Source organism: Myxocyprinus asiaticus, chromosome 26 (genome assembly GCF_019703515.2).
Source record: "Myxocyprinus asiaticus isolate MX2 ecotype Aquarium Trade chromosome 26, UBuf_Myxa_2, whole genome shotgun sequence".
In the NCBI taxonomy this organism is placed as follows: Eukaryota; Metazoa; Chordata; class Actinopteri; order Cypriniformes; family Catostomidae; genus Myxocyprinus; species Myxocyprinus asiaticus.
Genome location: NC_059369.1, coordinates 46128484 through 46155000, shown reverse-complemented (window position 1 = coordinate 46155000; position 26517 = coordinate 46128484). Strand labels below are relative to the sequence as shown.

The 26517-nt window shown below is 39.3% G+C and overlaps 1 protein-coding gene across 1 annotated transcript in view; it reads left to right on the top strand.

The window, feature by feature from the left end:
- LOC127417130 (tetraspanin-33-like) overlaps positions 1-26517 on the top strand; it is a 29470-nt gene that overhangs the window by 1522 nt on the left and 1431 nt on the right. The window contains exons 2-6 of the mRNA XM_051656833.1: positions 5949-6006; positions 6122-6249; positions 8559-8652; positions 16928-17058; positions 25629-25784. Of these exons, the coding sequence (XP_051512793.1) occupies positions 5949-6006; positions 6122-6249; positions 8559-8652; positions 16928-17058; positions 25629-25784 (567 nt within the window). The remainder of the gene's footprint in view (positions 1-5948; positions 6007-6121; positions 6250-8558; positions 8653-16927; positions 17059-25628; positions 25785-26517) is intronic.

The window sequence follows — 26517 nt, the reverse complement described above, 5'->3', positions numbered from 1 at the left end:
AAGGTTATATATATATATATATATATAATTTTGTTTTTTTGTTTTTTTTAATGAGGGGGTTGTTATGATGGTAACAGGGTTGATTCTTGGGGATTTTAACAAAGCAAATCTCACACGTGAACTGCCCAAATACAAACAGCACATCACATGCCCCACCAGAGACAGAAATATACTGGATCATTGTTACACAACAATAAAGGATGCATATCGCTCTGTTCCTAGAGCAGGTTTGGGACTCTCTGATCACTGTCTGGTTCATCATCCTCCAACCTACAGGCAGAAATTAAAATCTGCTAAGCCTGTAGTAAGGGCTGTAAAGAGATGGACCAATGAAACAGAGCTGGAACTACAAGCCTGCTTCGACTGCACTGATTGGAGTATTTTTGAGGCTGCAGCCACAGACCTGGACGAGCTCACAGATACTGTTATATCATATATCAGTTTCTGTGAGGATATGTGCATTCCTACTAGGACTTATTTAAAGTTCAACAACAACAAACCGTGGTTTACAGTGGAACTCAGGCAGCTTCGTCAGGCCAAAGAGGATGCTTACATAAGCGAGGATAAAATCGTGTATAATCAGGCCAAAAACACACTGAACAAGGGAAATCAGAGCAGCTAAAATAAGATACTCTGAGAAGCTGAAAAACAAGTTTTCAGCTAATGACCCTGCATCAGTGTGGAGTGGCATGAAACAACTTATAGATTACAAGACTCCTACCCCCAACCCTGTAGGGAACCAACAACTGGCTGACGACCTGAATGTGTTCTACTGTAGATATGAAAGGCCCAATCTCACACCCCACGCCCACTCTGACCTTCACTTCACACAAACACCAACACCTCCTGCAACCCCCCTCCTCCCCCCTCCTGCTACTCAACCTGCACTTAAGATCTGTGAAGATGATGTGAGCCGCGTCTTTCGGAAACAAAGACGAGGAAGGCTTCAGGCCCAGATGGCGTCTCACCAGCGTGTCTTCGATCCTGTGCTAACCAGCTGGCCCCCATCTTCACACAGATCTTCAATAGATCACTGGAGCAGTGTGAAGTCCCATGCTGCTTCAAACACTCAATCATTATTCCTGTCCCAAAGAAACCAAAAATCACAGGACTTAATGACTACAGACCTGTCGCCCTGACGTCTGTGGTCATGAAATCATTTGAGAGACTGGTGTTGGCCCACCTGAAGGACATCACTGGACCCTTTCTGGATCCCCTTCAATTTGCTTATCGAGCAAACAGGTCTGTGGATGATGCAGTCTACATGGGATTGCATCATATCCTGCAACATCTGGACAGACCAGGGACATATGCAAGGATCCTTTTTGTGGACATCAGTTCAGCTTTCAGCACCATCATCCCAGTTATACTCCAGAATAAATTACACCAACTCCCTGTTTCCATGTCTATCTGTTAGTGGATCACCAGCTTTCTGTCAGACAGGCAGCAGCTTGTGAGACAGGGGAAACTCACTTCCAGCACCTGTACAATCAGCACTGGTGCCCCCCAGGGATGTGTGCTCTCCTCACTACTCTTCTTCCTCTACACCAATGACTGCATCGCCAAGGACCCCTCTGTCAAGCTCCTGAAGTTTGCAGATGACACCACTGTCATCGGCCTCATCCAAGATGATGATGAGTCTGCATACAGAAGGGAGGTTGAACAGCTGACTGTCTGGTGCAGTCAAAACAACCTTGAGCTGAACACGCTTAAAACGGTGGAGATGATTGTGGACTTTAGGAGGAACACCCCAACACTGTCCCCCCTCACCATTCTAAACAGCACTGTGGCAGCAGTGGAGTCATTCAGGTTCCTGGGCACTACCATCTCACAGGACCTGAAGTGGGAGACCCACATTAATTCCATTGTGAAAAAGGCCCAGCAGAGGTTGTACTTCCTTCGCCAGCTGAGGAAGTTCAACCTGCCACAGGTGCTGCTGATCCAGTTCTACTCAGCAGTCATTGAGTCTGTCCTCTGCACTTCAATACCTGTCTGGTTTGGTTCAGCTACGAAATCAGACAAAGGACAGTTCAGACTGCTGAGAGGATTATTGGTTGCCCCCTGCCCTCCCTTCAAGAACTATACACTTCCAGAGTGAGGAAAAAGGCTGGAAAAATCACTCTGGATCCCTCTCACCCAGCCCACTAGCTTTTTAAACTGTTGCCTGCTGGCCGACGCTTCAGAGCTCTGAGCACCAGAACCGTCAGGCACAAGAACAGTTTTTTCCCTCAGACTATCCATCTCATGAACAGTTAAAACTGCCCCATTGAGCAATAACTATGTGCAATACACAGCTTAGTCTTTTTTATATTTATCCAACACATCCAACATCTTCTGCCATTACATTCCTCTAAAAAAAACAAAAAAACATTTGCACTGTACATAACAGACTGTATTAGATTTGCACTACCCATGTGTATGTATGTATGTATGTGTGTATCTGTACTTATGTGTATTATTATCTTTTTATTATTATCTATGTCTTGCTGCTGTTTTTGTATTGTTGTACACTGGAAGCTCCTGTCACCAAGACAAATTCCTTATATGTGTAAGCATACTTGGCAATAAAGCTCATTCTGATTCTGACACATAACTTGAGGACACAACATTATATATATATATATATATATATATATTTATTTATTTTTTTTTTAATGAGGGGGGAGTTATGATGGTAACAGGGTTGACACATAACTTGGGGACACAACTTTATAGTATGGAACAATCTTCAGTTGCCATCCCTGTTGCATGAATTTTGTACAGAAAACAAATGACAATTGAAAAGTAGATATTTGTAGAAATATCAGCATTCAGTTCTTTAATAAATACCCTTGTAGTGTCATAACCTTGAGCATAAATCTAGTAATGGCTAAATGAACACAGCTATATCCCAACACTTAGCTTGAGATGGCACAGTGCAATTTATTGGCTGATAGAATGTTTAAAATCTTACAGAAATGTACTTTAAAAATCACCTTTGTGAAATGAAAATAAGCACTGATTTCACAGATCAATAACAATTATTTGTATTGAATTATTAATGTGTTTTAATATATATATATATATATATATATATATGCATTCACATTTTTGCTTTTAAACCCTCCATAATGTCTTGTCTCACAGAAGTCCATAGTACAGTAAATGTGTTACCGTAAACACAAGTTATGCTTGTTTTTACACAGTGAGGGAAATGTTTCTTATAGTAATTGACAGCATGCCACACATGTTCTTGATAAAGCTTATCTTGTATTCAACCAGGAACATTCCTTTAACAATTCTGATCAAGTCACTGACATAACATTTTCACTCTACACATACTTCACTCCTATTAGCATTTAAGCATCGTCTTTGACTATCTGCTATTGCAGCAATATTAATGTACAACACACCTTCTTATAAATTGCTTTTTTATGAAAGCATCTACCCAGAAATAAATGTAATATAGGACGATCTCTCGGTTATGTTATCTGTAAAGCAGGTTTTCTGTGCAGTCTGTGATCTGTTCTCATTTGCGAGTGAGCATTCATGTGTTTGTGGTGTGAGTGCGACAGCATGAATCTATGCCAAAACACACAGCTCACACTCAACTAATGTTTGTGGCTTTTTGCACCGCTGATGGGCCTCTGGATCTCATGCAACAGCATAATCCATTAGCCTTTTGTTCCAGCCGCACTGCTGGGTTTCTCAAAAACACAGAATATAGCTGTTTCTCCGCAGCACCAAACCAACTGTTGAACACACTTTTAGCTTCATTCGTTATATTTCATAGGTAATCCAAGCACATAAATATTCTCTTAAAGTTCCCTCTTATTTCAAAAGCATTGGACTATCAAGTGTTAAGGACTGAGCTACTTTTATCAAGGCTGATGAAGGACTGTTCAATGGGACAGCGGTGGCACACAAGCCTATATTTCTCAGTGTGACTGCAGCAATATTATTTCTAACAATACCAAAAGGGTCTTAAGCTGTGTTCACGGTGTGTCATAAGTACCGTAATTACGAGTTGGCAACTTGGAAATTCTATTCGGAGATGTTCACGCCCTGGGAACTCAATAGTATTGCCATAGAAATGCATAATTCTAATGCCAAAATGAATGAAAGAACAGAAGATGAGGAGGAGACTTAAACAGGGCAGGACTGTTTTATTGTTTATTGTTTGTCGTCTTTGTCAATTTGCGTTCGTAAAAACTGATATGTAATGCATTTAAAATATTAAGTGTGTGTCAGAATGAGTTGATGAAACAGATATTTCAGAACAATATTAGCACTTATATATTTCCTATGCTACATTTTTTTAATTTACATTTTTTTCCCCCACTAGTTTGGACATTATTAGACCCTCATCTTATGTCCTTCACAATATGTTGTTTTCCGGTCATTCTGGTGATTTTGACCACGACAACTTTTTAGTTTTTTTTTCTATGATTTTGTTGTTGTTGTTGTACTTAATCCAATGGGAATACAATTCGGTGACTTTGTTCACATATGGTATATGAAAATATACAAAAAAAAAAATTGTCAGTTTTCTTTACATTTGATTGGTTTTATTTCACTTGTGCTCTCAGTCAAAAATGACCGGCCATTGAAATGAACGGATTAGACTACAACATACAGAAATATAAAGTGTTCAGGACCATCACAATCCTTTAGATCAACACATACAGTGTGTGGATGTGTGTTTGCACACACACACACACACACACTTTCTCTCACACACACTCACATACATACACACTCACTCGCACACAAGCACGCACACACACACACCCACACTCACTCGCACACAAGCACGCACGCACTCACACACACTTGCACACACACTTTCTCTCACACACACTCACATACATACACACTCGCACACAGGCACGCACATACACACACACACACTCACTCACACACAAGCACGCACATACACACACACACGCTCACTCGCACACAGGCACGCACATACACACACACACACACCCGCACTCACACACACTTGCACACACACTCACACCTTTTCTTTTTCTGTTAAATATGTACTATAAAAAATAAAATTATTATTATTACTACTATTTATTTTATTTTATTTTTTACAAATAACATTTAAGTTGACTGGGTTCCAAAAAATAACTGTGTGAATACAAAAAATAATTTAGACTCATCCCTCCTTTTCTTTAATAAAGCACAAATGTGTGTCCCAGTGAGACACTTACAATGGAAGTCAATGGGGCCAATTTTTGGAGGGTTTAATGTCAGAAATGTGAAGCTTATAATTTTATAAAAGCACTTACAATAATTCTTCTGTTTAAACTCATATATTATTTGAGCTGTAAAGTCATTTAAATCATTGTTTTTATAGTCTTTTAGGGTTTGTTGACATAACACCACGTCATCGTGTCAAGTTGTAAAATTGGCTAAACTGCATTTTTTGAAATTAATAATACAGTTTTGTCCTTATGATTATATCAGAATATTTCACTATTTCCCTTATGTTCCTCTTGTATATTAGTGATAAACTCTACAGAATCACATGCGAGTCGCAACAGTTGTTCTAAGATGATATTTAATTTGATTTGATCTTACATCAGCGAGCATCCGACTATTATTCTTACGATACAAATTATGTAGTATTATCCTGCACATTTCAATAAAGTCCCCAGCCAAAGAGTGAGTAACTCCCGTAACTCCGGTATTAATGCTGTAACCGGTTTTAATCCCAAGTTCAAAGAGGGAGAATATTTGTATGAATTAATAGGCAGTGCTACAGTCTACTAAGATCTGCCTAGTTTTATTATTAATGTGAATGTTTATTGTAGGCTATATATTTATTTGTAGTTTTTTTCCTGGTGAATTCATCATCATCTTCCACGCTTCCCGTGACCTGCTCTGACCCCCAGTATGAAACACACTGCTCTATATGATAAAAGAATTTGCATGTCAATGTTTCTTTGTGTTTCTAGGTATTTTCTCTTCTTATTGTTGGCATTGGGGTATATGCAAAAGTCCAAAAAGCAACAGGTATGAGAACTGTCGTCTTTGTGTGTGTTTCTCACCTGCTAGAATAAACTGAGAGTTGTGTAGATTTGTGGAGATCAGTCATCATGTCAGTTGTGTTTGTGGGTTTTGTTCACAGATGCAGTGCGTGACATGTTCCTCATCGATCCAGCTGTCATTCTTATCGTGGTGGGTGTGGTCATGTTCTTCATCAACTTCTGTGGATGCATCAGAGCTCTGCGAAAAAACATACGGCTCCTTAAAATTGTGAGGAAAGATTTGGCACTGCATTAATTTCTGTCTGCCTCTTTAATTCTTATATTTACAGTACAAACATTCATTCTTATCAGCTGTTAAAACTCCATATATTTGCTGATGCATTATTAAAATGTACAAATAATGATCTATATCAGTTCCTCTGTTCATGTTCCTCAACTGGTGCTAGCAACGCCAAGGTTTGATTCTCACACAGACACACACACACACACACACATATGTTGGTGCAGCTATCATTATGAGGACTCTCCATAGACATAATGATTTTTATACTGTATGAACTATAGATTCTATCCCCTAACCCTACCCCTACCCCTAAACCTAACCCTCACAAAAAACTTTCTGCATTTTTACATTTTCAATAAAACATCATTTAGTATGTTATTTAAGTGATCTGAATTATGGGGACAATAGAAATGTCCTCATAAACCACATTTATAGCATAATACCCTTGTAATTACCAGTTTATAACCTAAAAAAATTTCCCCGTAAACCACTTAAACCTGCCCACACACACACACACACACACACACACGCACGCACGCAAACACACACACATGCAAGCACACACACACGCATGCACACACACAGAAACACACACGCACACGCAAACATGCATGCACACACACAAACACACATGCACACAAACATACACAAGCAAACACAGATACATACACACATGCACACGCAAACATGCACGCACACACATAAACACACATGCACACAAACATACACAAGCAAACACAGATACATACAAACACGCACGCACAAACACACACAAACACACACACGCGCACACAAACACGCACGCACAAACACACACAAACACACACACGCGCACACAAACGCACGCACACACACAAACTCACACACTCACAAACGCGCGCACACAAACACACACAACACGCGCACACACACACACAAACACATACACATACACACACAAACACATACACACACAAACATACAAGCACACACACACACGCATGCACACACACGCAAACACGCACGCACACAAACACACACATGCATACACAAACACACACACATGCAAACACACACACAAACACGCACGCACAAACACACACACATGCAAACACACACACAAACGCACGCACGCACAAACACACACACAGATATAATATGTATAGCCTATCTTGAATGCACTGCAAGTCACTATAAAAGTGTCTTCCAATGCATTAAAAATGTTAATGTAATAGATATATAGGCAGCATACATGGACGTGACTATGACGACATTATTGAAAAATATTACTTGGTTCATTACACATATCACATCAGTTCTGAGGTGAAATGTCCACTGTGTGGCGCTAAAAGTGAGTTACATGTTCTCCCAAACAGATGAGGTTTTTAAGTTTAATGCTCTAACAAGTTTTAAACCAACAAAACCGAAGTCCCTACCCTAAACCTTAAACCTAAACCTAACCGATAGTGTCAGAAGAAGCAAATGTGAGATGAAAAACACAACCACGTCATTTTGTGCTGCTTCTATGACACTTTGGGTTCACGTGTGGACTCGTGTGCTCTTCAGGACTCGTACCCCGCTTGTAAATGTAGTTGATTATGTAATGCAAATGTTCAAATGAGTCATGCTCTATAGTGAAAGTGTTTAGATGTCATAAGATATCAATGTGTCAGGAGCAGGGTGAAAAGTAAGTGTTTATGAACTGATAATCTGCCGTTTTACTCATGATTTGTGTGAAAGTGAATAAAAGTCATTGTTGTTGTAGCGCCTCTAGTGTTCACTTCACCAAGAGACAAGCCATGTAAAAATAATGCATTCACCTTCACTGCTCATCCTACGCATGAAGACGTCCATCATGACCTCATCCATCCGGAAGACTTGAAGTTCTGCAGTCCATCATGACCGTGTTACATGACTCTAGACTGTCAGAGCGCAGCTCACACGGTTAAACATGGCTGTTAAGTGATTTTGCTTCTAGCATCTTCACTACTTAATGATTAAAGAGGTTTGCCAATTCAAATTGGGACCAAACATTCTGTTTCAATATTAAGACATTCGGAGGTCCTTGAACACCAGCGTTAGAGGAAGTGACAGGAGAGAAAGAAAGCATGCAGGGGGCCCACTGAGCTAATTAGCACACTAAAGCATACGATATTAGAGCCGCCAGAGTGAATCAATGCTGTCGATCTCTCTCCCACAGGACAGTTACATATGCATATATAACCCAGATGTAAGTGTTTGATTTTAGGTACGTATGGAAATTTACTCTGCGCTGGAATGTATGAAGTGTCACATCATGTGAAACTCGTTCACAGACACGCGATGCTCTGGGGAAATTCGTGAAAAAAGCCATTGTGCGTTATCGAGATGACCTAGACCTGCAGAACCTAATGGATTACATCCAGAAAGGAGGGGGCTGTTTAGCTCTGCTTCAGTGCAGACACAACCTATAGTATGTCTGAAAAACATCAGATCACATACAAAACATGTCAGCCATAATAAACAGCCAATCACAACTCACTAATGGGACAGATTAACCTAAAATATCCAATCACCCTCATGTTAATCCAAACCAAAGTGATTTTTACTTCTGTAGAACACAAAGGGAGATATTTAGCAGAATGTCCAGATCGCCCTTCTCCATTCAGCGAAAGAGAATGGTGTACCTGACGTGACAGTAAACTAGTAAACAAGTAGGATCTGTTCCTGGATCAACAACTTTTGTCTGCCCTGGAATAATGTTCCTATCAAACTAAAATAGTATGAACCCTATCTCTAATGCTAATCATTAACTACCCCAAAACAAGTTAAGTTCAATCGACAGCATTTGTGTCATAATGTTGATTACCCCAACCATTAATTTCGACTCGTCCCTCCTTTTCTTTAAAAAAACACAAATGGAGGTTCCAGTGAGACACTTACAATGGAAGTCAATGGGGCCGGTTTTTGGAGGGTTTGGAGGGTTCGAAGTCAGAAATGTGAAGCTTATAATTTTATAAAAGCACTTACATTAATTCTTCTGTTAAAACTTGTTAGAAAAGTTGTTTAAATCATCATTTATACAGCCGTTTTAGGGTTAACAGCATTATATTGGCAAATCAAAGTTGTAAAATTGTCTATATCTTTCCACAGATGTGGTTAGTAAGTGATTTTATGACAGTAAAATCATGTTAACACACATATTGTTTATGTCTTGTGTCTATACTTTTGAAACAGTGAGTATTTTAATGTTTACAGATTGACCCCATTGACTTCCATTGTAAGTGTCTCACTGGAACACAGATTTGTGCTTTTTTAAAGAAAAGGAGGGACGAGTCGAAATACATTTTTGTGGTAATCATTACTGACACAAATACTGACGATTGAGCTTAACTTGTATTGAACCTGGAATATTCTTTATAAATATGATTGGATGATAGGTATGTTGTTCCAGGAACTAATTAGAGGTCGAGTGACAGTGGATTTTGCCGATACCAATAACTAAGGTGGTGGGAAAGGCAGATAACCGATAGTTTTTCATTTTAATTTATTGAATTTAAAAAAAAATCTTATCCTTTCCTTACTGTGATAAGTACAGACAAAGAGTCCTAAATGGATAAAATCACAGATGCAGTTTATTGTTCAACCAAAATCCCCAAAAATAACCAGAAAAAAAGGTCTGGTGCATAATGTGGGACGTTTAAGTACAAACCCAGGAACACACCAGGGACTCTTATTTTGAAATGACAAAATGATCAAAAAACTATCGGCATAAATTTTTGACGATAACGATAGTTCCAAAAAGCAACTATCGGCACTGATTAATCTGTAATACCGATATATTGGTTTACCTGTACAACAAATCCTACTTGGTGACAAGTGACCCATCTTTAAAAAACCCTAGTTACATAGCGTCTGGGCTGAGCGAGGCCGGGAAGATAAGTGGTGAATGAGTTCCACCTGTCTGCCACACTGGTGCCAAAACCCGGAGGATCGCGATGCCGAGGAGAGGAGTGGTTCGATGGTACTGGAGCGGTCCGCCAGGAGACGGAGGAGTGGCTGCCGTCCGCCAGGGGATGGAGGAGCCGTTGCCATCTGTCAGGGGATGGAGGAGTTGCTGCCATCTGCCGGGAGGCGGAGGAACTGCTGCCGTCTGTCAGGAAGTGGAGGAGCTGTTGCCGGCCACCAGGAGACGGAGGACCCGCTGCCGTCTGTCAGGAAGAAGAGGAGATGTTGCCGGCCACCAGGAGACGGAGGACCCGCTGCCGGCCGCCAGGAGGAGGAGGAACTGCTGCCATCTGTCAGGAAGCGGAGGAGCTGTTGCCGTCCGCCAGGGGATGGAGTCGCTGCCGTCCGCCGGGAAGTGGAGGAACTGCTGCCGTCCATCAGGGGACAGAGGACCCGCTGCCGGTCGCCAGGAGGCAGAGGAACCACTGCCATCCACCAGGGGATGGAGGAGCCGCTACCGGCCACCAGGAGGTGGAATCCAGTGCCATCGGTCAGCGTTACAAAGGATCGCTGGACAGCTGGCTGAGGACCGAATGGCGGCGTGTCTTCCTCTAGTCCCAGGTTTCGGCACCAGTGTGGCAGACTGGTGGAACTCATTCACTACTTATCTTCCCGGCCAAGCCCTGCTCGCCACACTGATAAAGAGGGAAGATTTGATCTAGTAAAAGGCAAGATAGAAGATAAAGAATTATCCCTACTAAACATATGTACAATCCACCAGAACAAGGTCCAGAATTTATAATAAATTGCTAAGATTAATTATATCAGAAGCATCGGGATTGACCATAATAGGAGGGAATTTTAACTTGAATTTAAAACTTGATTGTCAGCATAATTTAAAACATAAGGGAGAAAAAATTTCTTTACAAATGAGACAAGTAAATCATGAATTCGGCCTTGTAGATGTATGGAGGAAATTTCACAGAGATTTCACTTTCTACTTGAGTGTAAATGACAAATATTCCAGATTGGACTACTTCTTCATTTTTGAGAATGAATTAGGAAGTGTTACAAAATGCGAAATTCAACCTTTTGAAATGTCAGACCACTGTCTATTAAATCTAGAGGTAAATATAGGAATAAATAAAAGAAAATGGTTGTGGAGATTTATTAATTCATTATTAGATGACAGAGATGTTAAAGAGAAAATAAGGAGAGTTATAAAACAATATATTTAAATAAATGATTATGGGGAAGTAAGCCCCATTATCCTTTGGGAAGGTGCTAAGGCAGTTATATGTGGTGAAATTATAGCAATTACAGCATATAAAAAGAAACAGAGATAAAGAAACAATGCAAATAGAAAAAATATTAGAGATTTAGTATTTAGATATAACACAAGTGGATATGAGACAATATTGAAAAGATTAAAAGAAGAAAGGAGCCAATTAAATCAATTATTAAAACCTTGGTATTTACTAAACAAAAGAATCATGATGGTGGTCTAAAAGCACAAAAGTTATTAGCATACAAATTAAGAAAACAAATTAAAAAAGGCAACCGTAATAAGAGTTAAAAATGTGGTGGAGGAATTTGTTAATTATTATTAATATCTATATATCTATATATACACACACACACACACACTGGAAAATGGAAGCCCAAATGGAAAAGAGATATGAAAAGATATATGTATCTACCTGAAATGACAAGTGAACAAAATATAGAGCTTACTAAACCAATTAGAGAAGAATAATTCAAATTAGTAGGATATGACTTGTTTCGATTTGATAAACTCAAATCAAATCAAATCACTTTATTGTCACACAGCCATATACACAAGTGCAATAGTGTGTGAAATTCTTGGGTGCAGTTCCGATCAACATAGCAGTCGTGACAGTGATGAGACATATACCAATTTACAATAACATCAAATTAACACAACACAATTTAAACATCTGTTATACACATAATTACACTCAACAATATACAAATAATAACATACACTGTACAGTATACAATACACACAATATAGAATACATATTATACAATAAAAAAATAGTATATATAGTATATTTAAAATGTACAGTTGGTTGTATTGTACTGTATTGACATTAAGGCTGTCGGTTGATAGTAAGTTGTCAGTGTGTTGTTAAGAGAATATAATTTATGACAGTCCAGTGTGAGATAATAAGATTAATTAAGTGCAGTGCTGATGTACATTGATCGTGAGAGATCAAGAGTTCAAAAGTCAGATTGCTTGGGGGAAGAAGCTATCATGGAGTCGGCTGGTGCAGGTCCTGATGCTGCGATACCGCCTGCCTGATGGTAGCAGTGAGAACAGCCCATGGCTCGGGTGGCTGGAGTCTCTGATTATCCTCCGAGCTTTTTTCACACACCGCCTGGTATATATGTCCTGGAGGGAGGGAAGCTCACCTCCGATGATGTGTCTGGCAGTTCGCACCACCCTTTGCAGGGCTTTGTGGTTGTGGGCGGTGCTATTGCCATACCAGGCAGAGATGCAGCCAGTCAGGATGCTCTCTACAGTGCAGGTGTAGAACCGTGTGAGGATGTGGCGGTTCATTCCAAACTTCCTCAGCCGTCTCAGGAAGAAGAGGCACTGATGAGCCTTCTTCACAACGGCCTCAGTGTGGACGGACCATGTGAGTTCCTCAGTGATGTGGACACCCAGGAACTTGAAGCTGCTGACTCTCTCCACTGGTGCTCCATTGATGGTGATGGGACTGTGTTCTCTGTCTTTTCTTCTGAAGTCCACCACCAGCTCCTTTGTCTTACTGACGTTGAGGGAGAGGTTGTGCTCCTGACACCAGTGTGTCAGAGTGTGCACCTCCTCTCTGTAGGCTGTTTCATCATTGTCAGTAATCAGACCTACCACCGTCGTGTCATCAGCAAACTTAATGATGGCATTGGAGCTATGTGTTGCCAAACAGTCATGTGTGTACAAGGAATACAGTAGTGGGCTGAGAACACAGCCCTGTGGGGCTCCAGTGTTGAGGGTTAGTGATGAGGAGATGTTGCTGCCTATTCTAACCACCTGGCGTCTGCTTGACAGGAAGTCCAGGATCCAGCTGCACAGTGAGCTGTTTAAGCCCAGAGCCCGGAGTTTCTCATCTAGCTTGGAGGGCACTATGGTGTTGAATGCTGAGCTGTAGTCTACAAACAGCATTCTCACATAAGTGTTCCTTTTTTCCAGGTGGGAGAGAGCAGTGTGTATTGTAGATGCAATGGCATCATCAGTGGAGCGGTTGTTGCGGTAAGCAAACTGCAGCGGGTCAAGAGAGAGAGGCAGCACAGAGCAGATGTAATCTCTGATTAGTCTCTCAAAGCATTTGCTGATGATGGGGGTCAGAGCAACAGGACGCCAGTCATTTAAGCCAGTGATTTTTGATTGCTTTGGTACAGGCACAATTGTGGACAGTTTAAAGCATGTGGGGACTACAGACAAAGAGAGGTAAAGGTTGAAAATGTCCGTAAAAACACCAGCCAGTTGGTTCGTGCACGCTCTGATGATGCGGCCCGGAATGTCGTCTGGACCTGCGGCTTTACAGATATTCACCCGTCGGAAGGATCGGGTTACATCCGCTACAGAGACGGAGAGTGAAGTAACCTCTGTAGGTTCAGCCAAGGGAGCTCTCTCTGCGAGGGTGGTGTTATTTCCCTTGAAACGAGCATAAAAAGAGTTTTTATTCCCTTTAAAGTCCGTGATGATGTTAATTCCCTGCCACATGCTTCTAGAGTTGGTGGTGTTAAACTGTCCTTCAATCTTGTTCCTGTACTGGCGTTTTGCTGCTCTGATAGTTTTTCGGAGGGCATAACTGGCTTGTTTATGCTCCTCCGCGTTCCCGGAAGATCCGTATTGTTTTGGACGGATCAACATCCTCTACACACTTTCTGATGAAATACGTTATGCTATCAGCATAAACCTCGATGTCGTCATCAGAGGCGGACTGGAACATCTCCCAGTCCGCGTGATCGAAACAGTCCTGTAGCATAGGGTCTGATTGGTCCGACCAGCACTGGATCATTCTGAGGGTGGGTGCTTCCTGTTTCAGTTTCTGCCTGTAAGTGGGCAGAAGCAGAATGGAAGAGTGGTCCGATTTGCAGAATGGTGGGTGGGGGAGGGATTTGTAGCCATCCCAGAAGTGAGAGTAGCAATGGTCCAAAACCTGGTCCCCTCGTGTGTTGAAACTAATGTGCTGGTGGTATTTTGATGCGACTGATTTTAAACTGGCTTTATTAAAGTCCCCGGTCACAATGAACGCAGCCTCAGGGTGCGCGGTTTCCTGCTCACTTATACTCCCATACAGTTCCTTGAGTGCCCGGTCTGTGTCAGCTTGTGGCGGGATGTACACAGCAGTGATAATGACCACTGTGAATTCCCTTGGTAGCCAGAATGGTCGACACAGAAGCATGAGAAATTCCAGATCAGGAGAACAGAAAGACTTGATAGAATGTACGTTCCTCTGATCACACCAGGATTTGTTGATCATAAAACATACACCACCTCTGCTTTTACCTGAGAGGTCTTTCGCTCTGTCCGCTCGGTGCACGGAGAATCCCACGGGTTCAATGGCTGAATCTGGAATCTCAGCAGACATCCAAGCTTCCGTAAGGCAGATAATGCAGCAGTCCCTCATCTCTCGTTGGAAAGAGATCCACGCTCTCAGCTCGCAGAGCTTGTTGTCCAGAGACTGAACATTTGCCAGTAGAATACTGGGTAGCGGGGGTCGATTTGTGCGACGTCTTACTCTGATGAGAACGCCGGCTCTGTTTCCCCTTTTCCTTCTGCGTTTTCGCGGCTGGGCAGCCCAGACAAAGGGCTCCGCTGGCGTGTTTGTAAACAGCGGGTCGGCATTGAGAAATTTGAAGTCTGGTTTACAGTGTGTAATTGCAGAACCAATGTCCAAAAGTGTTTGTCTGTCATAGACAATAAGGCAGACAACATTCAAGACAAAAAACATAAGAATTGTAAACAAAACAAACAAAAAACTGCAATGTTGTTTCGGAGCTCAGAACGCAGCAGCCTGTTGCCACTTTGAAAATAGTTCCGAACTACTTTAGCGAATTGCTTTAAAGCCATTTGTCCAATCGGAACGAAACCACCAAAATAAGAAGTGTCATTAGTAAATTTCTTACGTTTAAAGAGAACATGGCAAAATTTTGCTCGTAAATGCCAACCGGCCGATGAATTTTAAAAGTGGTCTCTGCTTTTACGTAAATTGATATAACTCTTAAATGAAATTAGATATTTTCACCAAACTTGACACACTTAAATAAGGGCTCAACCTGAGAACATACAGAAAAAGTTGTGGGGTTTGGCCATTTGGTGGCGCCATAACAGGGAACAATATGAAAGTGGCTCTAAATATAGAATCATTGGTCAGATTAATTTCAAAATTTGCATGCAGTGTTTTTGCATTCAGTGTCTTTGTGGGAGTTGTCATCATTGATCATGAGGACAGTTGCATATATTGAGAAACATGGCATCCATTAGCCAATTTGAAATTGAGCACACTAAAATGGACTTGAGGCTGTATGTTTGCATTTATGTGAGACTGGTCTTGTTAGATTGTGTGGGTCATGCAGAGAACAATGATACCATGGGTGGCCATGATTTGATTTTATGTAAACATTTTGTTGTTGCTGTTACTCTTATAACATTTGTCCAATCAACATGAAATTGGAATCTGCTGATTATTTGCAGACCATGCCTGAAAATATGCCCTGGGGGGGTCATGGTGAATTCTGGATGCCCTGTAGTAAACAATGGCTAAATGTACTTGCTTGAAATATTTCAATCAATTAGACAAATTGTTTTTTGTACATATATATATTGTTATATATATATATATATATATATATATATATATATATATATATATATATTTTCCATATATGTATATATACTATATATATATATATATATATATATATATATATATATATATAGAAACTGTTGATGAAAACATGACAAGAAAAATATATAAAATAGATATTAACAATAAGCAAGATATTAACAATTTAACACTTTTTTTTTAAGTGTATTTATATGCTATTATTTCAGGAGCACAGCTTTTTATGACAGTTTTCACATGTTGTTTAATCTTACATGTAAAACATATTCATATTTAATGTGTTTGTTTCATGTTTGAATGTTTGTTAGTCGATTATACATTTTTCAAAACATTTAAGGATTTGGTTTCAGTTTGGTCTGTTATAGTTTGATACATGTTTTTGTCATTGTGCACATTATTGTCAACTAAAATGTTATTTTTTGTAGACTAAAATTATATGTCATTTTAATCAAAGTAAAACGGACTAAAATTTATAAAAATACATGATGTTATATGACATATGATGTCAACATTAGTTGACTCAATTTAAAGGGAATTTCTGTCAAAATTTATGACTAAAGTAATTCACTATTTTCCTATTTGGAGCTCGACCATTGTTGGGATTGCTTATAACTTTGGCTGTATGGAGAAGAGCAGCTTTGACATTCAAACATATTCAGAAGAAGCAAAAAATGTATACAGGTTTCAAGCAACATGAGTGTGGGTAATAAAACTGTCCTATCACTTTAATTAAATGTTGTTATGGTAATGATAACGGCTCTAAACTAGACTGATGTTCTACTGTACAGTACAGGATGTCCACCTGCCTCTCCAGCGGACAGTAGGTAAATCTGTGCCTGTGAGACAGGGTTTAAAAATACTCTCTCTCTCTTTCCTCCTGCAGTTCAAATGCTGTGGCTGGAACAACTACACTGACTGGTTGTGGACCCTGTACTTCAACTGCAGCCAGTCAAACCCCAGTACAGAAAGATGTGCAGTTCCCTTCTCATGCTGCACTCCTCTACCAGGAGAGGTGAGAGTTAACCACCTACTGCACACCAACTCACTCATTATTAAACTGTTGTTATGAAAAGGCAAAGTGACAATGCAATGCACATTATAAGCAGATATGAGGTCTTGATGAACTGAAATAGCTTTGCTCGTGTGCTTTTAGAGTTCAAACACTGTAATTCAATTTTGCTTTGCAATGATGTTCTAGTTTTCTTCAGTATAACCTATTCGAATTTAAAGCATTCTTTCAAATAGTCTTTTCTCTGGCAACAAATGCAACCATGTCTATCATCCTTTCAGTTAACATCTAAGAAAGCCATATATTGGAGAATAAAAACACATTTAGATGGGAAAATTGCATATTGCTTTACATAAAGAATGCCTCACAGAAACAAAGTCATACAATTATCTTTTATTTAGTTTTTCTTATATCCGTTTTTTCATTTAAATGTATATACTGTGTGTGTGTGTGTGTATATATATATAAAAACCACTCCACAGATTTCATATTAGCAAACTATAGTTTTGGCAAGTCATTTAGGACATCTACTTTGTGCATGACACGAGTAATTTTTCCAACAATTGTTTACAGACAGATTGTTTCACTTTTAATTGACTATATCACAATTCCTGTGGGTCAAAAGTTTACATGCACTAAGTTAACTGTGCCTTTAAGCAGCTTGGAAAATTCCAGAAAATGATGTCAAGCCTTTAGACAATTAATCAATTAGCTTCTGACAGGAGGTGTACTGAATTGGAGGTGTACCTGTGGATGTATTTTAAGGACTACCTTCAAACTCAGTGCCTCTTTGCTTGACATCATGGGAAAATCAAAAGAAATCAGCCAAGAAAAAAAAAAAAGAAATTGTGGACCTCCACAAGTCTGGTTCATCCTTGGGAGCAATTTCCAAACACCTAAAGGTGCCTTGTTCATCTGTACAAGTATAAACACCATGGGACCACACAGCCATCATACCGCTCAGGAAGGTGACGCATTCTGTCTCCTAGAGATGAACGTCGTTTGGTGTGAAAAGTGCAAATCAATCTCAGAACAACAGCAAAGGACCTTATGAAGATGCTGGAGCAAACAGGTAGACAAGTATCTATATCCACAGTAAAACGAGTCCTATATCGACATAACCTGAAAGGCTGCTCAGCAAGGAAGAAGCCACTGCTCCAAAACCGCCATAAAACATGGGGACAAAGATCTTACTTTCTGGAGAAATGTCCTCTGGTCTGATGAAACAAATATTGACCTGTTTGGCCATAATGACCATCATTACAGGTTCTACACCTGCACTGTAGAGAGCATCCTGACTGGCTGTATCTCCGCCTGGTACGGCAATAGCACCGCCCACAACCGCAAAGCACTGCAAAGGGTGGTGCGAACTGCCAGACACATCATCGGAGGTGAGCTTCCCTCCCTCCAGGACATATATACGAGGCGGTGTGTGAAAAAAGCTCGGAGGATAATCAGAGACTCCAGCCACCCGAGCCATGGGCTGTTCTCACTGCTACCATCAGGTAGGCGGTATCGCAGCATCTGGACCCGCACCAGCCGACTCCATGACAGCTTCTTCCCCCAAGCAATCAGACTTCTGAACTCTTGATCTCTCACGATCAAAATACATCAGCCCTGCACTTTATTACTCTTTTATCTCACACCGGACTGTCATAAATTATATTATTATTATTATATTATGTCTCTCTTAATAACTGACTATCAACCGACAGCTGAATGTCAATACAGTACAATACTGTACATTCTATATATATATATACTTTTTTTTATATATATATTTAAATTTTTAATTTTTATTGAATAATGTGTATCTATATAGTAAAAAAAAAAAAACAGCGTATTGTATACTGTACAGTGTATGTTATTATTTGTATATTGTTGAGTGTAATTATGTGTATAACAGATGTTTAAATTGTGTTGTGTTAATTTGATGTTATTGTAAATTGGTATATGTCTCATCACTGTCACGACTGCTATGTTGATCAGAACTGCACCCAAGAATTTCACACACCATTGCACTTGTGTATATGGCTGTGTGACAATAAAGTGATTTGATTTGATTTGATTGATTTGATTATGTTTGGAGGGAAAATGGTGAGGCTTGCAAGCTGAAGAACACCATCCCAACCGTGAAGCATGGGGGTGGCAGCATCATGTTGTGGGGGTGCTTTGCTGCAGGAGGGACTGGTGCACTTCACAAAATACATGGCATCATGAGGAAGGAAAATGATGTGGATATATTGAAGCAACATCTCAAGACATCAGTCAGGAAGTTAAAGCTTGGTCGCAAATGGGTCTTCCAAATGGACAATGACCCCAAGCATACCTCCAAAGTTGTGGCAAAATGTCTTAAGGACAACAAAGTTAAGGTATTGGAGTGGCCATCACAAAGCCCTGACCTCAATCCGATAGAACATTGTGGGCAGAACTGAAAAAGCGTGTGCGAGCAAGGAGGCCTACAAACCTGACTCAGTTACACCAGTTCTGTCTGGAGGAATGGGACAAAATTCCAGCAACTTATTGTGAGAAGCTTGTGGAAGGATACCCAAAACATTTAAATAAACAATTTAAAGACAATGCTACCAAACAATAACAAAGTGTATATAAACTTCTGACCCACTGGGAAAGTGATGAAAGAAATAAAAGCTGAAATAAATCATTCTCTCTACTATTATTCTGACATTTCACATTCTTAAAATAAAGTAGTGATCCTAACTGACCTAAGACAGGGAATGTTTTCTACGATTAAATGTCAGGAATTGTGAAAAACTGAGTTTAAATGTATTTGGTTAAAGTGTATGTAAACTTCTGACTTCAGTATATGCATATAACTGTAAACTCTTTCTCTTCTGGGAAAACAGACGATATTGATGACTCTTCTTGCACCTACAGGAGTATAATTATTATTATTTATTTTTTTCCCCAATACAATGCCCTCTAGAATACGAATGTATTGTACTAATACTAATGCCTCCTGTTGCTAACTAGACATAGCATGTAATAAATCATGGTTCACAGATGTGACGTATACTTAAGGCTATTGGCTTTTTTTTATTTTTTTTATAGGAAAAAAGTAAACACAGGTGTCGGTCAACTGAGTTCATGGATCCTTGGAAAACTGGTGCAAAACACAATATTAGACACCATTATATTCTTTCATCCACCTTTAAAGCCAGGCAATAGAACAAAGGAAGTTTTATTATTTTTCCACTAATCAGCTAAACAAAACTTTATGTGGTCACTGGTTTATTGCACTCTTTGCAACGAACTGCCACAAAGATAGATTCAAAGTGTTGGACTCGGCCCTTCCTCTCCGCTCTATGTCTCTAATGATGATGGCCTGTGCTATTAATTACCACCGTTATAATCACATCAGTAAGCTTAGTGAACTTAAACAGATTGGGTTTACCATATATATCACTAATTCAAAGGTTGAACTTCAACACACTTGTCAAAGCAGCAATTTGAGGATAACGTATACGTTTTTAATTGCTTTCCTGTCTCCTGAGATGGAAAATGACAGATTGGTGCCATATTGGCATGGACGTCCAAAGCGGCTGCTTGGCTGAAATGCAAAATGTGCACTCCAAATTCAATCCATAAAACCTGTTTACATGCTGATAAGATGCTCAAACAGAACATAGATCATTGGTTTAAAGCAACTCTTTGGCAGATGTAAATATTATGATCTGTGCTCCCTTGGCAAACGTCTCCAGTGATTGCTAGATAAACACTCTCTAAACGGGTCAAAGCGGACGAAATGCAGTTCTGTCAAACAAAAATGGAAGAAAATAGAGGACGAATGGCACATTTAAGTATGCTGAGAGAAGATATATGGTGTATGGGCTTCATTGTTTTTCAGTATTCAAACACTTCGTTTTATAGTGAACGGAGTGACAGAAGATTCTGAGATTCATCTGAGCAGCTGTTCACATGGAGAGACGATGGCAGTGCTCAAATATGAAAATAAATCATAACATTATATTTCACAGTGACCTGTGCAGGAGACCATATGTGTTTAGTTCAAGTGTACCAGTCAACACAACATGGAGTTTACTTGGAAAACTCATGATCTTAAAAGTTACATGTGATCATTTCTCAGCAGTTAGCGCTGTGTCAGTCTTGACGGATTTTGAACTCTGAAAATGGTGAGAAATCTGTGCGGGAAAATGTATTGCATTGATATAAGTTAAAGAAATAGTTCAATTGAAAATTACAATTCTGTCATGATTTACTCAACCTACACGTTCTTCATAAAAGCTGTTGTGCTCCTTTACAATAGTTTTGTGTTAAAGGGGAAATAAATCATTAGATAACTGAAGATGCAGTGGAGTTGAAAGGGTTCAGATAACTCAGGTGGGTCAAACACTGCCAAAAAAACATTCTTCTGAATGTTACACTAAACATTTGCAACTGCATTTCTAGAGCTTCTATAATATTACAGAAACTAGATTTGTACCTTTTCTGAAGACATTGTGAATGGTGCTTCCCCATGCAAAACTGGCCACCTCAGTGCTAAGCAGGTGTTGCTATGCTGTTGCTTATGTATTCCCAGTATTTTTTTTTTAGCTTGTTGCTATGCAGTTGCTAAGGTATTCAGAGTTGTTGTTTTTTTTAAGTTTGTTGCTATGTGGTTGCTAAAGTGTTCCAAGTGTTTTGTAGCTTGTTGCTATGCAGTTGCTAAGGTATTCCAAGTGTTTTTATGTTTTTAGCTAAGGTATTGATAGTATTATCATATAGATATATATCAATATAGATATTTTTTTTTGCGGTTGCTAAGGTATTCCAAATGTGTTTTTGCCTGTTGCTATGCAGTTCCTAAGGTATTCCGAGTGTCTTTTATTTTTATTTTTATTTTTATTTTTTGCTTGTTTCTATGCAGTTGCTAAGGTATTGGGAATGTGTTTTTAGCCTGTTGCTAAGGTATTCCGAGTGTCTCTTTTTTTGCTCGTTTCTATGCGGTTGCTAAGGTATTCCAAATATTTATTAGCTTGTTGCTCTGCAGTTCCTAAGGTATTTTGAGTGTTTTTAGTTTACTGATATGCAGTTGTTAAAGGTATTTTGAATTTTTTTTAGCTTGTTGCTATGCTGTTGCTAAGTTATTCAGAGTGTATTTTTTAGCATGTTGCTATGTGATTACTAAGGTAATTTGTGTGTTTTGTTTTTTTAGCTTGTTGCTATGCAGTTGCTAAGGTATTCTGAGGTTTTTTTTTATTTTTTTTTTTTATTTTTTTTTTTTAGCTATGCAGTTGCTAAGGTATTCCAAGTGTTTTTTTAGGTTTTTGCTATGCAGTTGCTAATGTATTGGTAGTGTTTTTTTTTTTTTTTTTAGCTTGTTGCTAAGTGGTTTTCCAAGTGTATTTTAGCTTGTTGCTATGCAGTTTCTAAGGTATTCTGATTTTTTTTTTTTTAGCTTGTTGCTATGCAGTTTCTAAGGTATTCCGAGTGTCTTTTATTTTTATTTTTATTTTTTTTTTTTGCTTGTTTCTATGCAGTTGCTAAGGTATTGGGAATGTGTTTTTAGCCTGTTGCTAAGGTATTCCGAGTGTCTCTTTTTTTGCTCGTTTCTATGCGGTTGCTAAGGTATTCCAAATATTTATTAGCTTGTTGCTCTGCAGTTCCTAAGGTATTTCGAGTGTTTTTAGTTTACTGATATGCAGTTGTTAAAGGTATTTTGAATTTTTTTTAGCTTGTTGCTATGCTGTTGCTAAGTTATTCAGAGTGTATTTTTTAGCATGTTGCTATGTGATTACTAAGGTAATTTGTGTGTTTTGTTTTTTTAGCTTGTTGCTATGCAGTTGCTAAGGTATTCTGAGGTTTTTTTTTATTTTATTTTTTTTTGTATTTTTTTTAGCTATGCAGTTGCTAAGGTATTCCAAGTGTTTTTTTAGGTTTTTGCTATGCAGTTGCTAATGTATTGGTAGTGTTTTTTTTTTTTTTTTAGCTTGTTGCTAAGTGGTTTTCCAAGTGTATTTTAGCTTGTTGCTATGCAGTTTCTAAGGTATTCTGAGTTTTTTTTTTTAGCTTGTTGCTATGCAGTTTCTAAGGTATTCTGAGTTTTTTTTTTTAGCTTGTTGCTATGCGGTTGCTAAAGTGTTCCAAGTGTTTTTTGCTTTTTGCTGTGCAGTTGCTAAGGTATTCCAAGTGTTTTTTAACTTGTTGCTATGCAGTTGCTAAGGTATTGGTAGTTTTTTTTTTTTTTTTTTTTTAGCTTGTTGCTAAGCGGTTTTCCAAGTATTTTTTTTTTTAGCTTGTTGCTATGCAGTTGCTAAGTTATTGGGAATGTGTTTTTTTAGTTTGTTGCTTTGCGGTTGCTTAGGTTTTGGGAATGTGTTTTTAGTCTGTTGCTAAGGTTTTCCAAGTGTCTTTTCAAGTGTTTTTTTTTAGCTTGTTGCTGTGTTAACTAAGGTATTTTGAGTGTTTTGTTTTTTACTTTGTAGCTATGTGGTTGCTAAGGTATTCAGAAATGAGATTGTTTTGCTTGTTGCTAAGGTATTCAAAGTGTTTTTTAGCTTGTTGCTGTGCAGTTGCTAAGGCATTCTCTGTTTTTCTTTAGCTTTTTGTTATGCAGTTGCTAAGGTCTTGGTAGTGTTTTGTTTTGTTTTTTTAGCTTGTTGCTAAGTAGTTTTCCAAGTGTTTTTTAGCTTGTTGTGATGCAGTTGCTAATGTATTCCAAGTGTTTTTTGCTTGTTGCTTTGTGGTTGCTAAGGTATTCTGAGTGTTTGTTCAGCTTGTTGCTATGTGGTTGCTAAGGTATTTCAAGTTTTGTTTTTTGTTTTGTTTTTTGCTTGTTGCTATGCAGTTGCTAAAGCATTCTGAATGTTTGTTTAGGTTATTGCTATGTGGTAGCTAAGGTACAGTACTGTGCAAAAGTTTTAGGCACAAAATGTTGCATAGTGAGGATGTCTTCAAACATAATGACATAAACAGTTTTCATTTATCAGTTAACATCATACAAAGTCCAGTAAACATAAAAAAGCTAAATCATTATTTGGTGTGACCACCTTTGCCTTTAAAACAGCCCCAATTCTTCTAGATACACCTGGACACAGTTTTTCTTGGTTGTTGGCAGATAAGATGATCAAGCTTCTTGGAGAATTCACCACAGTTCTTCTATCTATTTCAGCTGTCTCGATTGCTTCTGTCTCTTTATATAATCTCAGACTGACTCGATGTTCAGTGGGGGACTCTGTGGGGGCCATGACATCTGTTGCAGGGCTCCCTGTTCTTCTATCTATTTCAGCTGTCTCGATTGCTTCTGTCTCTTTATGTAATCTCAGACTGACACGATGTTCAGTGGGGACTCTGTGGGGTCATGACATCTGTTGCAGGGCTCCCTGTTCTTCTATTCTAATCTTTTCTATTTGCAAAAGTAATGTTTTTGAGTCTAACATTTATATTTTCTATTGACACACTAAAGTTGAAGATATAAATAACCATCTTAAGACAAATGTTTTTGTGAAACATCTTATGTGCCTAAGATATTTGCACAGTACTGTATTTTAAGTGTTTGTTTGTTTGTTTTTAGCTTGTTGCTATACAGTTGCTAAGGTATTTTGAGTGTTTTGTTTTTTTAGCTTGTTGCTATGCGGTTGCTAAGGTATTTCGAGTGTTTTTTTTTTTTTTTTAGCTTGTTGCTATGCGGTTGCTAGGGCATTTCTAGGTGGTTCTTTTCTGTCCCATGTCAGAAGTGCCCAACTCAAAGTTTCTGGTTTCGAGATATGGCTGGGGCCCCTCCTTAAATCTAAGTATAGGCATTTTTAATCATTGGTTCGATAGAAATATAACAGCACACCTATTCTCAACAAGCCACAACATGTGATATGAGTATCAGCAGAGATTAAAAACTTTGGTAGAGAGGTCTGCACGGGACTGATTTTTCCATCCCACACTGAATGCTTCAGCTGAATTTTACATCATGTTCACCCGCACTCTCCCCGCAGTGATTTTCTTCCCGACCGCTCCCGTTCCCGCCACCCCATATGCGTTTTCCACATTGGGTGTAAGCCACACAAATAGACAAGTGTACACAAAGAAAGTTTTATTTTTCTGTTATTGTTATTATCAGATGACACGTGACATGATACCCATTTGACTTGCCTGAAATTGGTTTCTTAACACTAAATTGACCATTTTCTAGTTTGAATTTCACATCCTTTAATTTCCTCCAGTGTGTCCATACTTTGTTCTGCCATTCTTCTAAAGTGCCGTTGACTACCTGCCTAATCTATATATTGGATAATTTGATGCAAGTGCTGTGTGCACACTTTTACGTTGCATTTTCTGTTTATTAATATAAAAAATAAAGTAGTTGTAAAATAAAAAGTTATTTTGCATTAATCAATTAATAAAATAATAATAATAATAATAATAAAAGGATATCCACATCTGATTTTTCAGGCTATTCTCTGACCGCCTGTTCCCGTTTACTGTCCGCTCCCGCCTTCAAATCGGGAACGTAATCCCGCACCGCAAGAAGTCTAATCAGGTCCCGTGGGAATGCAGACCACTGCCCCCGCTGCTCAAAGACTAAAGACGAAAATCTAATGCCACCTCTTTTACTCTTTCAGACTGTGATCAACACTATGTGTGACTTCGGGGTTCAGACCCAAAACTCTCTGGATGCCACTAGATCGATCTATCTGGTGGACTGTTCGGACAGAGCGGTCGTGTGGATCGAATCTCACCTGCTGTTAGTGGGCGCGCTGGGACTTGTGCTACCACAGGTAACATTCTCCTCAGTGACAGTGGCAGAGCTAGGGGGTGGCCAAGGGCGACTGAAGCCTGGCCACCCCATTGGCCACCCCACTCGCAATTGCCGTTTTTGTAATTTTTTTGTCTTGGGCACAGTTTAGTATTTTGGAGGTGGAACCATCTCTGTACAACTGGAACACACAGGAGACTTAACATGTGTCCATACCAAGGTCGCCGCACCTCTCCGTCCCGGGTGTCACTGTATCCACTCCTCTCTGTTTTGAATCCACGCACCTCTGCTTTCTACACCAACAACCCCCCCACAGACTGATCGCTGGCCCCTGCCCAGCCAGCCCTGTGGAGAAACTCACGGCTCCGCCACTGCTCAGTGAAAACAGTTACTAATTAAATTGATTGTCTCAAGCTGTGGATTATAATACAAGTTGAGCTCTGTTAACAGCATCTGTGGTATGCTGTCATGCTCGTGCCGATTTGCACAGTAAATAATTTCGACTTGCAAAGATACCAGAAATGGACTGTTCACATCCACCTCACAACCAGAGGTTCGTTCACATATAGTTGTCCCACCGCTGATTAGACAACAGTACAGCTCAAATAATGCATGTTTTTGTACATAATCATTAATATTGTTTAACAAAAACTGCAAGCTTCGCATTTCTGCTTCTTAACCCTCCAGAATGCTCTACCCCATAGACTTTCATTGTAAGTATATTTATGTAAATGCGTTTTTTACAAACCGGGAGA